This window comes from Pipistrellus kuhlii, unplaced genomic scaffold (genome assembly GCF_014108245.1).
Source record: "Pipistrellus kuhlii isolate mPipKuh1 unplaced genomic scaffold, mPipKuh1.p scaffold_m20_p_35, whole genome shotgun sequence".
NCBI lineage: Eukaryota > Metazoa > Chordata > Mammalia > Chiroptera > Vespertilionidae > Pipistrellus > Pipistrellus kuhlii.
In genome coordinates, this window is record NW_023425535.1 from 3245679 (window position 1) to 3260039 (window position 14361).

Sequence of the window (14361 nt, forward strand, 5' to 3'; positions counted from 1 at the left end):
ATACCATCTCCTGCTTTCATTCTGAGACCTGCACCCGACGTGCTCTCCTCAGCATCAGACACCCCTCGCTCCTGGAGAGGATGGAGAACTCTGGGCACAGAGTGTCTTCCCAATGAGCTCAGGCCACACCCCAGGAGGGCAGGTTGCCTCCTCCTGCAGGCTCTCTCTATCTCAGTCACCTCAATGACTCACAACGAACTCCAGTTTCTCCGTGAGGCTCTGGGCCATTCACCTAAATCCAGGTGCAGCAACAGCTGCAAGTATCCCATGTTAATGGGTCTGCATGTTAATGAGTCCAGGGGAAGCACTTTCCCCAGAAAGAGACTTCCTCCATTCTTCGCCCCCTTCCCTGGCTCAGGCAATGTGGAAGCGTGTCCTCAGAAGACCAGAATGCATGCTGGGAGCTGGGATTCCCCAAGTGGAGGGGGAGCAGGAGGAGCTGTCTTCCTAGCAGGAACTAAGGAGGCCTTGCTGTTATTATAAATCAGGCTCACATCATTTGCTGCAAATTGAGTGGTGTGACCATATGTCACTTGGGCATTAAACAAATCCTAATGAGCTAAAAAATATGTTTCTTTTAGCTAATTGACCTTTTTGGCCTTCATAAACCACTTGGTAAACATCCTCAGATAATGACTTCCAGAGAGTAGATTGTGGCTGTCAAGTGTGCTGAGAAAGGCCGACTCCTCCCAAGGCCGCCTCCTCCAGCTGCCTGCTGAGCACACATGCGTGCCTGCCTGCTGTCTGCACAACCCAAGCGTGTGCTGGAGATAACAGGCCAACGAAAGGAGGTGAGCCAGGCTGCCTCCCAGGCTCTGCCTGGCTGTGTGCCCATGCTTTCCGTGATGGTTGTCTCTGAGCCATCGATGGCTCACCTGTTAAATGAGGGAAATGCCACCCCTGGAGTAATGCAGAGAAAAAGCAGGGGTTCTGGTCCTAGACAGGACCTATGTCACTTCCATGTGAAGGAGCAGGAACTAGAAAACTGCGAGCCCAGAAGTCCATCAGCTGGGACTGGCTGTGCTCCATGCAGGCAGGGAGAGTGGTCTGATTCCCTGTGGGCCCTGGGACCACAGGGATCCAAGTCCTACTCAGGTGAGCAGAGGGCTGTGGCTGAGCTCTCAGCCAACAGGAGAACGCATGCTCCTCTGGCCTCAGAGCTAACATCATCTGACCTGGAATCCCTGATTCCGTGATGTCGGAAGACAGGTCCCCTCCTCACTCACCGAGCCCCACATTGAGGTCCAGACGTGCCATTCCTATCATGTGAAAGCTGTCAGGAGGACCACCCTGGTTTCCTGGCCGAGTGAGCAGGGCCCAGGAATAAACTTCAAGCTCTGAAGTTGATGGGGGCCTTGGGCTCGGTCTCTGCACTGTGAGCAGATGGTCCCCAGGCTTTCTCTCCACCCCACTTCCCCCACCTACTAAATCGTTTCTTTAGCTAAAAACAGGGAAAATATCTAACAGGGAGAACATGTTAGTAGCTAGTGCTTCCTTCTTGCTTGATACTGTGAAGAGCTTTATGCCTATTTTCTCCTTACTGTAATTGCACAGTGAGACCTGAGGCCACAGAGAAGAGTGGCAGCACCAGGCCTCACGTGAATTCTATCTAGTTCCAGAAGCAACGGGAAATGCTATTTACTTGCAAGTTAATGACTCCACTTGCAAGGAGACTGTCAGCCTATAATACAGCATGGAGCCTGCATGTGGCAGGAACTCAGAATAAATGGTCGCTATTCACATGGTTATACACAGAAACGACCCAGCAAGATGAGATTCAGCATACCTTCTGGTAAAACCAGCCTGTGCCAGCCCGGGGCTGAGGAGCTTGGATTAGCTGGGACTAAAGGTTAACTGGAGGTGGAAGCCGAGCCTCAGCTCCATGTTCAACCTCAGACCTTCTGCCTGCCCGCTGAGAAAGAAGGAAGGCAACCACAAGGCAGCAAGGGTGAAAGCAGCTCTGTGCAGGAGCCAGCCCCCTTCGGAGTCCCCCTGAGGAGGGAGGGGGTTCTGCTCTTTTTGTCCATGCTGCTCTGTGGCCTGGCTGGCCCCACACATCTCTTCCTGCTGTGCCTGGTACAAGGCCAAGGTCCTGTTGGGTAACTACTGCTTCCCAGAGAGCCTGATGGGATGCAGGGAGTCATCGGCGGGCTGAGAGTTGTGAGAGCCTGGGCACCTCGGACCCTCAGACACTGGGCCACATCCTGACGGCGGGCAGGAGGGCAGAGCTTCTTGAACCACTCCACCACCACCACCACCACCACTACCACTGGTCACCTCCTTTGAGCCCACAGCAAGTCCCAGCACTCACCTGCCTCACACAGAGGAACTGGCTGCCTGGTACAAAGGGCACCGCCATGGTGTTCTTGAGGGCAGCATGGGCTCCTGCGGGTGAACAACATCTTGAGCCAGGAGGTGGTGAGCAAGCTCGGGGGCTTCCTGATGGCCAGTGTCTGGAGGGAGCTCAGGGGCCCTGCATCGGGGCCACATTTCTGTCATCCCTACACCATCTCCTACCTTCACCCACGAAACTTGGCCTCGCACCTGGACACCATCTATGAGCGCCCATCCCATACAACCACCGAGACCGGGACCCTACCCAGGTCCTGGGGGAGGTCCAGTGCCCACAAGGTTGGCTCTCACCAGGAGCCCCACTGCTGGAGTGGAGAGAACATGCTCACACCCTCAGAGGCGCAGGGCTGTCGCAGTGCGCAAGCGAACCCGGGCACCTCGGCCTCCTGATGTCGAGGCTAGGCCAGTCCCAGTTCTTCCTCACGGTGCCTGTATCCAGACTCAGGGCCCCTGGGCGGGACAACCCACTGTGGGAAGGCAGTGGGCGCTGCCCTGTATGGAGACGCCACCTAGCAGGCCCCAGAGGAGGCCCTGGCCATCCGCAGCCTGTGCAGGGCCTGCAGGAACTAGCGCTGGGGGATCACGTGCCCGCCCTGTGCCCTGGCCCACGTGGACATCACCACTGTGGCTCCCAGGAGGGTCTGGCCGCTCAGCGCTGGTCTGCAGGGTGTGTCCCAGGCTGTGTCCACACTGTGACCCAGGACCCAGGCTCCTGGTACAGGCCTCGGGCCCCAGGAACTTCCAAGGGGCCTGAGCCTGGGGCAGCAGCCCCCCAGGATGTCCCAGTGGTGCAGGAGAAGTTTCCCGGCGGCCCTTGTGGACTCCGGGTTCCGGGGTCCATGCTGCTGGGCCACGTGGGCTACCCGTTTGGGCCTCTTTGCCAAGGCCTCTGTGCTGGGGCACTGGGCCCGTGCATCCTGTGGCAGGTGTGGGGGTCTCTGCAGGTCGCAAGCCCCTGATGGTGGACCTGTGCATGAACCCCGTCGGGGAGGGCCATCTTCCCAGGTGTCCCTGCTGCTGTCCTTCCTCCAGGCCCCGAACGCCGGGGCATTTGCCTCTTCACTACCTAGGACCACAGCATCAAGGTCCCACACGGGAAGGAAGGGGGTTTGCTGGGACAGCACTGAGGCTCCTGGGCTCACCACCAAACAGCCAGGCCCCCAAGGAGCCGGCCTTCCTCCTGCCTTCACCAGCTGGACCACGCTGGTGGGCGAGGTCACTGCGGGCAGCCCGCTGCACAGAGCACATGCCCCTGCTGCAGACCCCGAGGGCGGCCTGGTGCTCCCGGCCCCTGTTCACCCTCATCAGCATCAGCAGCAGCCGCAGCGAGTGCTGGCTGGGGTCAGCGAGGCGCCGCCATCGGGCTGGCCAAGGAGGCCCTGGACAGGGCCCAGGAGTGCTGGTGTTGCACCGGGGCCTGGAGTCTCCGTAGAGGGCACGTGTGTCTGCTGAAGACTCATTGCACAGCCTGAGGCTGTCGGGCAGGTAGGAGACCTGCTATGAGCCAAGGAGGGTGAGGGGGGGTCCTACCACACAACCATGGACCTGCAGTCCTGGGCTTCCCAGCTCACGGCTGACCTGCCAGAGGTGTCTGTCTGGGGACCACCGTGCTCTGGTGTTGCACAAAGGAGGCGCTCCCTCTCCTGCCGCTCCTCCCCCAAGAACCTCCTACCTCATCAGGCCTGTTCAAGAGGGAGGTGCCACCAGCCGGCTGGGCTACATGGGCTTTGATGCCATGGCTGAGCTGGAGACCATGAAGGCATCGGGCCACAGCTGGTGCAGCTGGTGTGGCAGAGGCTGGTGGACAGGACCGGCCACACTGGTCGTTCTGTGCTGCAACCCTGGCAGCTACTCCACGGTGGTGCCCCTGCTCTGTCCTACTTTTGTGAGGCAGAGCCAGCACAGAGCTACCTCGAGGGTCACAGAGGTGCAACCCTGCCCCAGGTGCCTGGTCAGCACTAGGCCCCCACAAGGACCTGTACGTCCTGATGAGCCCCCGGCAGGTCGGCAGCCGAGGCTTTTGCTCACACCATGCAGGACCTGTGGTGGGCCACCATCAATGGGAGCCACAGCTGGAGGGACGCTCTCTGTGGGCATCTACCAAGTAGACAGAAGTCCCTTATATGCCTCCATGCCCATGCAGTTGGCCCTGAGCGCCAGCATTGGTGAGGCCTGGGACCTGGCAGGAGTAGAGTACGATGTCACAGTGCCGTGAGCCAGGCCCTCTCCACCCCCGGGACATAGCGGGTGCCTCCTAGGTGCCCCATGTGCTAAGACCACCGGGAAGCTGGTTCCCAATAACTATGCCTCTCCTGACGTGGCTGCCAAACTGAGTCATCTGCAGAGCCGTTACTCGAGGTGACCTTTGACGGTGGCTGGCTGAGATGCTGGGGCTGACTGGCAGGTGCTATCTGGAGACTACACCTGAAGACAGTCCGGATTCCTAAGGACTGTGCCCATGCAGGTGAGAGGCAGGGGGCTGGGTCAAGCACTGTCCCGGTAGGGGGCTGACTGACTGCACGCCCAGGCTCTGTGCGAGGTGCAAGGCGACAGCTTCCAGACTTGTTTTCACCTTTGAGCTCTTCAGCACATGTGTCAAACACAAGGCCCGCCAGGCCTTGCAATGTGGCCCGCACCGTGTTGTCATCACTGCATTCCGCTGCGTTTCCATCACAATGACAGTTTATGACTGTTCAGTAAACCATTCGGCCCGCGATTTAGGCTGGATTTTAGATTTTGGCCCCTTCTCTGATTGAGTTCGACACCCCTATCTTACAGTCATATCTTGTTCTCTCTCCCTCTGCATCCCATCCACTCCCATTATTGGGGGGGGGGAGGGGCGGTGGGTCCTGAGCACTTCTGTGGACATTGGTACCCACAGGACCTTGGTTTGGAAACCCCTGTTATAACAGGCGCTACACTCTCACCTGGGTGGAAGACAGGTGTTTGTGGGCTTCTCATTGTCAGTGCTAGGAAGAGTCATAGTTCGTGACACACTGAGTGGGGAATCAGTGCTGAGGATTCTGCTGCTGGGTGGGTGCAGGAGTTCTCCTGTCCAGTGGCCAAGGGGAGCAAGTACTTCCATCAGCTACAAGCTTCACTGCACATAGCACTTAGCACAGCTCTCCACACCTTTCATCATCCATGATGTCACCGCACAGGGGGAGCAATTGTCTTGGGTTCCTTTAAAAGAGGGCCTGAGACAACGGCGTGGGTGTAGGCGATGTGCGTGTGGGAGGCAGTCACTGAAGCAGGAATGAAGGGGCAGAAAGAGGGAGGCATGGCGGGAAGCTAGGTGCTTACTGATTCCAACAGGATGCTGACAAGTGTGAGGAATGCCTCCTGCAGCCACCTCTCTGCAGCTCCTGTCCTCCATTGGCTGAGGCTGTGCATCCTGAGCCAGGTGTGGGGGCCTCTGCAGGCAGCGGAGCCCCTGATTATGGATGCGCATCAGAATCCCGTCCTCCATGGTGCCCCTCCTGCTGTCCTTTCTCCAGGGCCCAGACACCAGCCCTGTGCCTCTTCACCACCTATCACCACCACCCTCATGCGGGAGCACTTCAGCTTCTGGGACTGCTGGACCTCTCACACTCTGAGGAAGCTTAGAGAAGGTTCTGAAGTGGAGAGCAGGAAAACAGGTGTGTGCTGGAGGCTCGGGCCTGTCAGCTGGGGTCCAGTTGCAGCTGAAATCAGAGGGGGGCTGAGGATGCCAACAGCAGCGACTGCAGAATTGTCCATTTCCCAGAATCAGAAGCTGAGGTCTGGAAGGTGCAGAAGCGAATGGCCCCCAGGGGCTGTTCTTAAGGACAGGACAGAGCATGACCTACAGGCCCTGGGTCCCAGTCAACAGTGGTGGCCTGATGGCTCCTTGCCCTCAGTCCAGCTCACAGAGCCAGCAGCCTTGGAGAAGCTTATAGAGAAAGGAGAGGCCCAGGCATGCTGGAAAATTGAAGAAATACAATGTGGGTGCAAGTAAAAGTAATAGTAAATGGAACATAAAGTCCCCTTCCTCATGACATCAAGAAGTGTCTGGTGAGAGATCAGGAAAAACAGTATAGAAACAATGTGTAAGCCTCTCAGCTCCAGGGCATGGGGTTGGCATGCTGAGCATGCTTGGTAAGGAAGCTCATAACCCCAGGCTACCACCCATATAAGCTCCCAGCACCTCAGAAAGATTGGTTCCTTTTATATACCCTTAATAATTCTCTTGCTATAAAGGAAATTTCTGCTGTCCACTTATCTAAGCTTTAAACTCTGCTCTTCTCCTGACCCTGAGCTGGATCTCTCCATCTCAGATCCTTTCCCTTAAAGTAATTGAAGACCTGGTCAAGTTTCCTTCCACACTAACATGCTTGAGGACAACATTGGCTACTTGAGGTCTGACATGTTTGGAGACTGTGAGCTGCTCACCCAGGTCTCAGAGCTGCTGGTGGAGCATATCGGGAAGAAGATTGTACACAAGGACGCCATGATTATTGACATGAGGTCAATGGGCTGGGGGTCAGAGGTTCCTGGTCAGGCCAGGACTGCTGCTGGAAGGTAGTCAGAGTTATGGGCCCAGTAGAGAAGAAAAAGAGCCCTGAGAGTTGAAAAGGACTGGGTCACCTGGCTCTCAGGGCTCTGCCAGGTAGCCCAGGGTTCTGGTTTAATTGACTGGGTGAGACCCCAGCACTGGTAGATTTTAAAAACTCCTCTGACAATCCCAATGTGCTTTCCAGACTGAGAGTTAATGAGCTCATTTGCTGATCCCCAAACGTGCCTGGTCACAGGATTCCTTGGAGAGAGAGAAGAAAGGGAGACCAAAGAATACTGGTTCCAGTGCCCCGCCCCAGTCCCACTGAGTCCAACACTCCAGGGGCGAGGCCCAGTCATCTATACATTTGACAGGCATTACCCAGGTCATTTTGATGATCATTCGTGTCTCGGGAGCTAGGTCTCTACCTGTGGTTGTGCTTCACCCTGGTCATGAGAATCATAACGCTAAGTCCCAGAGGGCATTTACACATTAGCCACTATTGCCACAAAAGGAATTCTTTGCCTCACAAAATGATTGTTGGGGGATTCTTCCAGCCAGCCACTTCTCTTCTGCTTCTGTGAGGGTGTGCCTGAGAGAGAGGGTTTCCTCAGAGAACAGGGGAGGTGGAAGAATCCCCTCTGGCAATGGCCAGGGGAGGTTCCCCCTAATTCCCAGGTCCAATGGCAGCTCGTCCACCTGATAGTGTAATTTTGGAAATGAAATATATTTTAATAAACACTGCCCTTTCTCATTATTTGAAGTATGTGTATACATTTTGGGGGATGATATATATATATATATATATATATATATATATATATATATATCGCCATCAGATTATCAGCTACATCAAACCTACATGATGTCTTTTAGGTGGTTGAACCAAGAATGATATTTTAAGTTTCTTCTCTATACGTTTCTTTTTTCTTACATCCTTATAATGAGTATATAAGATTATTTTCAAATGCAGCAATCATTATTTCAAAAAATAAAAAAGATCAAATAAATTACAGAATTGAGTCAGTAACCATACCTTAGTAATCACTAATGATTGAAAGTTGGGTTTTACTTTCAATATCATTTGGATTTCTGCGCTACTGGCATTTATTGACAGTTTATTTCATTTAAGGTGTCGGCTAGAATCTGCGGGGTTCACAGGTGACAAGATTCTGGTGGGTGTTGAACAGGGGAAGGCACAGAGCAGCTCTTGGGCTGGGGGCTGTGCACGGTCCTCTCCCATGGCCAGAATCATTAGCATGTCCACAGGAGCCAGCCAAGACAGAGAAGCTCAGGAAGCCACAGCAGCTCACTCAGCTAGCACAATGCATGTTTGTCCAGCATTTGCCACCCAACACTCACACCCACTTTGGGGTTCAGAGAATTGCTCCCATATGAGCCTGTGGGAAACAGACTCGCTGAGGAGCAGTGAGTGGTTGGGAACCTAGGTTTCCGCTTCAGCCTATTGAGGTAGGAAGGCAGCCCAGTCACCTCTCAGTTGTGTAACTCTGGGCAATTTACTTCACCTTCCTGGGCCTCAGTTTGCTCCTTTCTCAATGGTAGAGATACCAGCACCTTTGGGTGCTAGGAAATTAAAGGAATTAATTTGGTGCCAGCCCATGTGAGCTGGCATCGTTTCCCCACTCTGAAGCTGTACACCCAGAAGCCTCCTCTCCCAGCCCCTGATGGCTGGGTTTTAGGCTCATGGTCCTTCCTGAGCCCATCAGAGACACTTGTGTAGGATGTTTAATCTGGAGCAAGTGACTTGGGATCTGAGCAGCAGCAGTGGCCAGATGCCCAGTGTGCACCGCGTCTTCAGCCGTCCTCCTGCCTGACCATGGCTTTGGCGCTGCTGAGTAGCTCTTTGTCCCTGTCCCTGGTCCAGCTTGGGTCCCCACCTTGCTACCCAACCTTGGGTGCAGCCCAGGCTCCTCTCAAGATATCCCTTTCTGCTTCAATCAGCCATGTCTCTGCTTTATTTCTTTCTTTTTTTTTTTTTAATATATTTTATTGATTTTTTTTACAGAGAGAAAGAGAGAGGGATAGAGAGTTAGAAACATCGATGAGAGAGAATCATCGATTAGCTGCCTCTTGCACACCCCCTACTGTGGATGTGTCTGCAACCAAGATACATACCCTTGACCAGAATCAAACCCGGGACCTTTCAGTCCACAGGCCGACACTCTATCCACTGAGCCAAGCCGGTTTCGGCCATGTCTCTGCTTTCTGACAACAGACTTCACTGCCTGGGCAGCTGGGTAGGGAGTAGGCGAAGGTGAACACACATCTGTCTGGCTGTTTTAGGAATCTTAGGGGGAGTCCCAGGGGGGTTTCTGCTGAATACTCCTCAATTTTCCAGGTGGTTCTTTCAGGATCCAAGTCTCTCAGAGCCACGGCAGGTGGTCCTGGTGCCGCCCACCTGGCTGTGCTGCTTCTCTGGGCCTGGAGCTTAAATGCAGCTGAAGCCCAGATGTGATCCTGGGACTTCTGGATCAGCTGTGATTGCTCTTCCAGTTTGTTCAGCTGTCTGTCTCGGTTTCCCTGTTCCACTTGTCCTGGCTCACTGACCTGCCTCATTAGTTCTGGTTCCCGGGACCCACATCTGGGCCACAGCCTGCCATGCTCTCTGTAGTTAGAAGAGGAAAAGGAAAGGTGACCTTCACTGTCAGCATCCTGAGGCTTGGCTCAGCCCAGCTGGGAAGCAGGGCAGGGACCTCTCCAGGAGGAGTGTGAAGGAGGCACCCGAGAGACCCCATAGGTGCTCTCTCTTGTCAGGGGGGCCTGGAGTCCAGGGGGAGGCCCAGCTCTTCTCCCAGCACCCTCCTGCTTCCTGTTATGCCCCTGCATCTGCCCACACAGCCAACACAGCCAGTGGCCACCTTTGTGGGCCCTGGCTACCTACTCAGCTTTCATGCAACAGGGGACACAGCTCAAAAAGAAAATTTATACGGCCCATGATACACTGCTGGACAAGGAAAACTTCCCCACTGGACAGGGCCATTGCCACCTTCTCCACCTACTGGTCCCATAGAGTTAGTGCCACTTGGCCTCCGAGCCCATTCTTTGCCCTGCTCACCAGGGCAGCCAGTGCTAAAAACAGCCTCCTGGCCCAGGCCCTTGGGAATGGCAAGGGCAGCAGAGGCCGCTGGTGTTTTGTTCTGGCCCTGGGAAAGCACGGATGGTCAGGGAAGAAAAAGCTGAATTTAAAGAATCCCAACCCTTCTCTCAGCATGCACTGACTCCTCAGTCCCCATTCAAAATGGTTGCCAAATAAATTACTTTCTCCTAAGAAATGACACAAATCAAAACACATCAGAAAATGATTTATTTTTTAAATAAAAGGTTTGTTTTCTATGGGATTTATACCTTGCTATATGAGGTTTACCCCACAAGACATCTGGTACAAAAAACAACACATGCAAACATTTCTCTGAAAGGAAGTGGCCTGCAGGGGAGGCCTGCTGCCTCCAGGAGGTATGAGCACCTTTCAAAATAAGGAAGGCACCGGGTTCTCCTTGGGACAACTCCTGCTGCCTTTCACCCTGAGAATTTTCCTCCTGTGCCCAGAGGAATCAGGCAGTATGGATGAGGCTAGCAGCACCAGGCCCAGCACCTGGTGATACTGGGACCATAACAGATTGAGGGGTCTCCAGGCGGTTCCTGCCTCTTCCTCTCCCTCTCCCTGTCCCCCACCCCCACTACTGTGCTCCTGGAGTCCCTGCATTCCATTCCCACCATCAGTTTAGACTTTAGAGGCCGCCTGCTTTGGCTGACCTCTAATATCACAAGCAGCGCTGATTCTGGCCTGCACTCAGCCGGGTGCTGAGCCTTTGCCCAGGACATTGAGCTGCGGGCTGTCAGGACTGCCTTTTGTCATTTCCCCCTCTTGCCCCAAATCTGCAGGAGTCCCTCACTTTCCATAACCTAATATATAGTCACTTGAAGAGAATCCACAGCCACAAGTTGGCCAAAAGTTAAAATCTGGGATCCAAGACTTATCAAGGTTTTACTTCTAGATAAAAACAGGAAGTGTTAAAATTGAGAAATAAAATAGACCTTAATTCAAAATGTCTTATTTAGCATCTTTGGCACATTTTTTTGGACTTTGATAAGTCTTAACTGAATGGCTACTGGGAGTTAGTTTATTAGAATACAATTAGCCATTTTTCTAGCCACTGTAGCTTTTCCTTCTCCTTGCCTAAGAAGTTGGCCAAGCTTTTCTGTTCATTGACTTGGTGGCTTCTGGTTACCTAATAACAGCACTGCCAGAAAATCACCAAGTCCCAGGTCCCCGGGGGCCTGTGGGAGGAGGAGAAAAGATAGACCAGACTGGGGAATAGTGGCAAAGCCACCAAGGCAGGGTGGGGAGACCGCATGATGTTAAAAGAGCTGCCTTCTTGGGTGCTGGGGAACTTTCTCTGAACTCGAGAGGCAGGAGAGGAATTTCCAAAAGACAGATTGCATATCCTACAAAGCCAAAGATTGAGGTGCAGAGATTCAATGTGACACAGAGAATTTAAGGAATATAGCAATTGTTACCCAAGGCTTGGGGAGAAAAGTTTTTACCTGCTGACGTGATGTTTTGTGGCAACATCACTGGCCAACATTTAAATGGTACAGAAGGTGGCAGAGGGCGCTTGGGCAAAATCATGATTAAAAGTGACTCCTCTCCAGCAGACGAAGGAAAGCAGGAGAGAAGAATGGGCGAGACAAGATTCAACCGTCAGGAGGACTTTGGGGCCTGGCTGTGACAAGTGGTGGCTGCCACATTCATCACCTGTAAGCCATCACCTCTGTGTGTCACCTTCAGTTTGTCAATGTCAGTGTCTGCAGAGCAACTTGCATTAACATCACTTTTTACCAAAATAAAGTTCATCTTCAGAGTCAATTTCTAACAAACTGAATTCCATCTTAAAAACTGGGCTGGAGAAAGATATCTTATTGTGCTTCTTCATAAGTTTAATTAGTTTAATTAGCTTTTATTAATTTACCTTTTTTTTTTTTTTACTGTCTCTCTTGCATGTGAGTGGTGCAGTCACTGTTAGTAATAATTCCCTGTGAGACCACAGCTGTCCAGCAGGTCAGGAAGACGCACAGACGGGCCTCACAGGTGCCTCAGGAACCCTGGCTCGGCCTCACCACCATGCGCCCTACATTACTTTGCAGCCAGCTTCCCCACAGGCACAGTGCTTACTGCCGTGAAGTGAGGGAATGGGTGAGAATTCTAAACTCTTGATTCTAAAAGTCTTGTGTTTTCAAATAATGAATTTATGCCTTTCAAAGTGATTTCCCAGAAATTATGGACCAATCCAGTAAGCCAGAGGAAGATGGCCGAGGTCAAAATGCAGTGAGAAGCTGATATGAGCATTGTGGGCAGTGGGCAGAAGCAGCCTGCTGAGCACCTGCCATGTCCCTGCATCGCTCTGCTGCTGGGGAGACAGCAGTGCCCAAAGCAGCAGCACCCCTCATGAGCTCACACTCCATGGATGGGGACACAGCCAACAAGACAGATGGCATGTAAGCTGGTGAAAGCACTAACGAGAAAAGCAATAGGAAGGGGGGGCAGGCAGGGGGCATGCTGAAGCCAATGTCTGGTCCTAGTCTGTAAAGCGCCCTCAAGGACATATGAGCACTTGGAGCAGATGGTGGCAAGCGAGGAAGGATCTGCCCTCGGCATGAGCAGGTCCCGAGGTCCTGTCCTCAGACCCATGGTTTTAGGAAAAGTCTGTTAGCCTCCGGCAGTTCAGCTTCTTCTGCAGAAAATGGGAATTGAAGCACTCCCTCCTAGGTGCCATGCGGATGAAATGAGACCTCGAATGACAGTGTGGATCCTCAGGCTCAATCCTGCAAAGGCCCTTGTGCCCACCTGGGACAGCAGAGGGGGCTCCCAGCAGCCTCAGCCTCTCTGGGCACACCCTGCCCCCACACAGCTGCCCAAAGGGCTGGCCTGCAGGCCTTTCCTCCAAGCCTCCCTGAGAACTGAGGTCTCTGCTGGTGCCTTTAGGGAGCCCCTGGCTCCTTTCAGATGCAAAGGAAATGCCTGGGGGGGGAGGGGGGGCGGGGATCCTCTCCTCCAGCCCATCCTCCCCTTCCCTCTGAGGCCAGAGGCCCCCTCCCTCCAAGTGCCTCTCAGCACTGAACCTCCATGCCTGGTCCAGACTCTTTCTTTGAGGCCCTGGTGCATCTCCATCTCCTCTGAAGGCTGCCCCCCTCCACACACACCCCCAGTCCTCCTGCCCGCCTTTAGCACCCTGGCACCTCTATGCTCTAACCACCCACCTCCCTGCCTGAATCACCAGCACTGCTGACTTGGAGGCTCAGTTCATGCCCCCCACTCCTCAGAAGGCCTCCGGGGATGCCACACACCCCTCCCCACAGGTCAGACTTAGGCGTGCTCCCCATGGTACCCCCACTAGATCCTCGCAACCACAGGCCTGAGCCTGTGATGGAGGCCCCACCTGAGGACTGCAAGCTGCAGCACAGATTGAAGAAATCCTGAGAGTGAAGTGGAAACCAGTAAAAACACTGCACTGACCCAAAAAGCCTCCCAGCAGATGGCCTCTGCACAGCCAGGCATGCCTGGCGTGCGCATGGATAAGCAGAAGAGATAATACTGGGACCCAGAACTCTCCCGCTTCCACATGGTAAGCCTTGAGCCTTGCACATGCTTCCTTCCTGGGAGCTACGGATGCAGAACATGGAGAACTATAGCTGACTATTGATCCCAAGTCTTCACACTCAGGTAGTGGGTGACACACCCACTTGCTCGTCCTGGCTTCACCATGGCAGCATGCACATTTCACTCCTTAACCTTGAACATGGCCACTGACTTGCTTTGGCCAAGGAGATGTTAGCGGAAGTGACCCAGGCAGCAGACTTGCCCTCTTGTGCTCTGGTGTGATCACGAGAGAAGCCCATCGGTTCCAGAGCCAGAGCACATGTGGCCTGGAGCCGAGCCCGGAAAACACCAGCTCAGCCCCATCAACCCACACACCAGCGGTGGGAAATGGATACTCTGGGTTTGTTGGCCACTTAGATTTTGTTACGTAGAGCAGCTGACGAACAATGATGGTAAGTCTCCTTTCCATGGGGATCACACTGTTCCAGGCGTGGTACTGGCCCGTGTCCTCACGTCTCTCCGTGGAACCCTGACAACAGCCGCAGGTGTCATATCTCCACTTTGCAGGTAAGAAAACAGGCTCAGACAGACAGAGCAGTTTGTGAAGGGCAGGCCTGGTATGTAAAAGGGCTGAGACTCAAATCCAGGCTGGCCCGTCTCCGAAGCCCAGCGCGGCTCCATGGAGCCCGGGGGTGCCAGCGGTGGCCCCACTCTTGAAGATGTCGGAAGCACTTTGCGCCCAGGAATCCCAACACCCTGGTTAGCAAAGCGCATCATTTTATTTCATGAGTTTACTCACCTCAAAACATCCCAGCCGAGGACTGCCTTTCTCAGTGATGACGGAGCCCCACAGAGGGCTGCAGAGGGCTTTCGGTGT

General features: G+C 53.8%; 1 protein-coding gene across 1 annotated transcript; it reads left to right on the forward strand.

The window, feature by feature from the left end:
• Positions 1-725: 725 nt before the first annotated feature.
• On the forward strand, positions 726-13364 carry RBP3 (retinol binding protein 3). The gene is given in 23 exon segments (XM_045570640.1): positions 726-791; positions 1897-2078; positions 2080-2142; positions 2144-2319; positions 2322-2381; positions 2384-2630; positions 2632-2721; positions 2723-3294; positions 3297-3334; positions 3337-3562; positions 3661-3811; positions 3813-3942; positions 3944-4112; positions 4115-4164; positions 4166-4280; positions 4283-4309; positions 4312-4345; positions 4347-4418; positions 4420-4710; positions 5850-5901; positions 6648-6684; positions 6687-6837; positions 13244-13364. Coding segments are annotated over 23 exon segments (3120 nt in total).
• Positions 13365-14361: the final 997 nt, after the last annotated feature.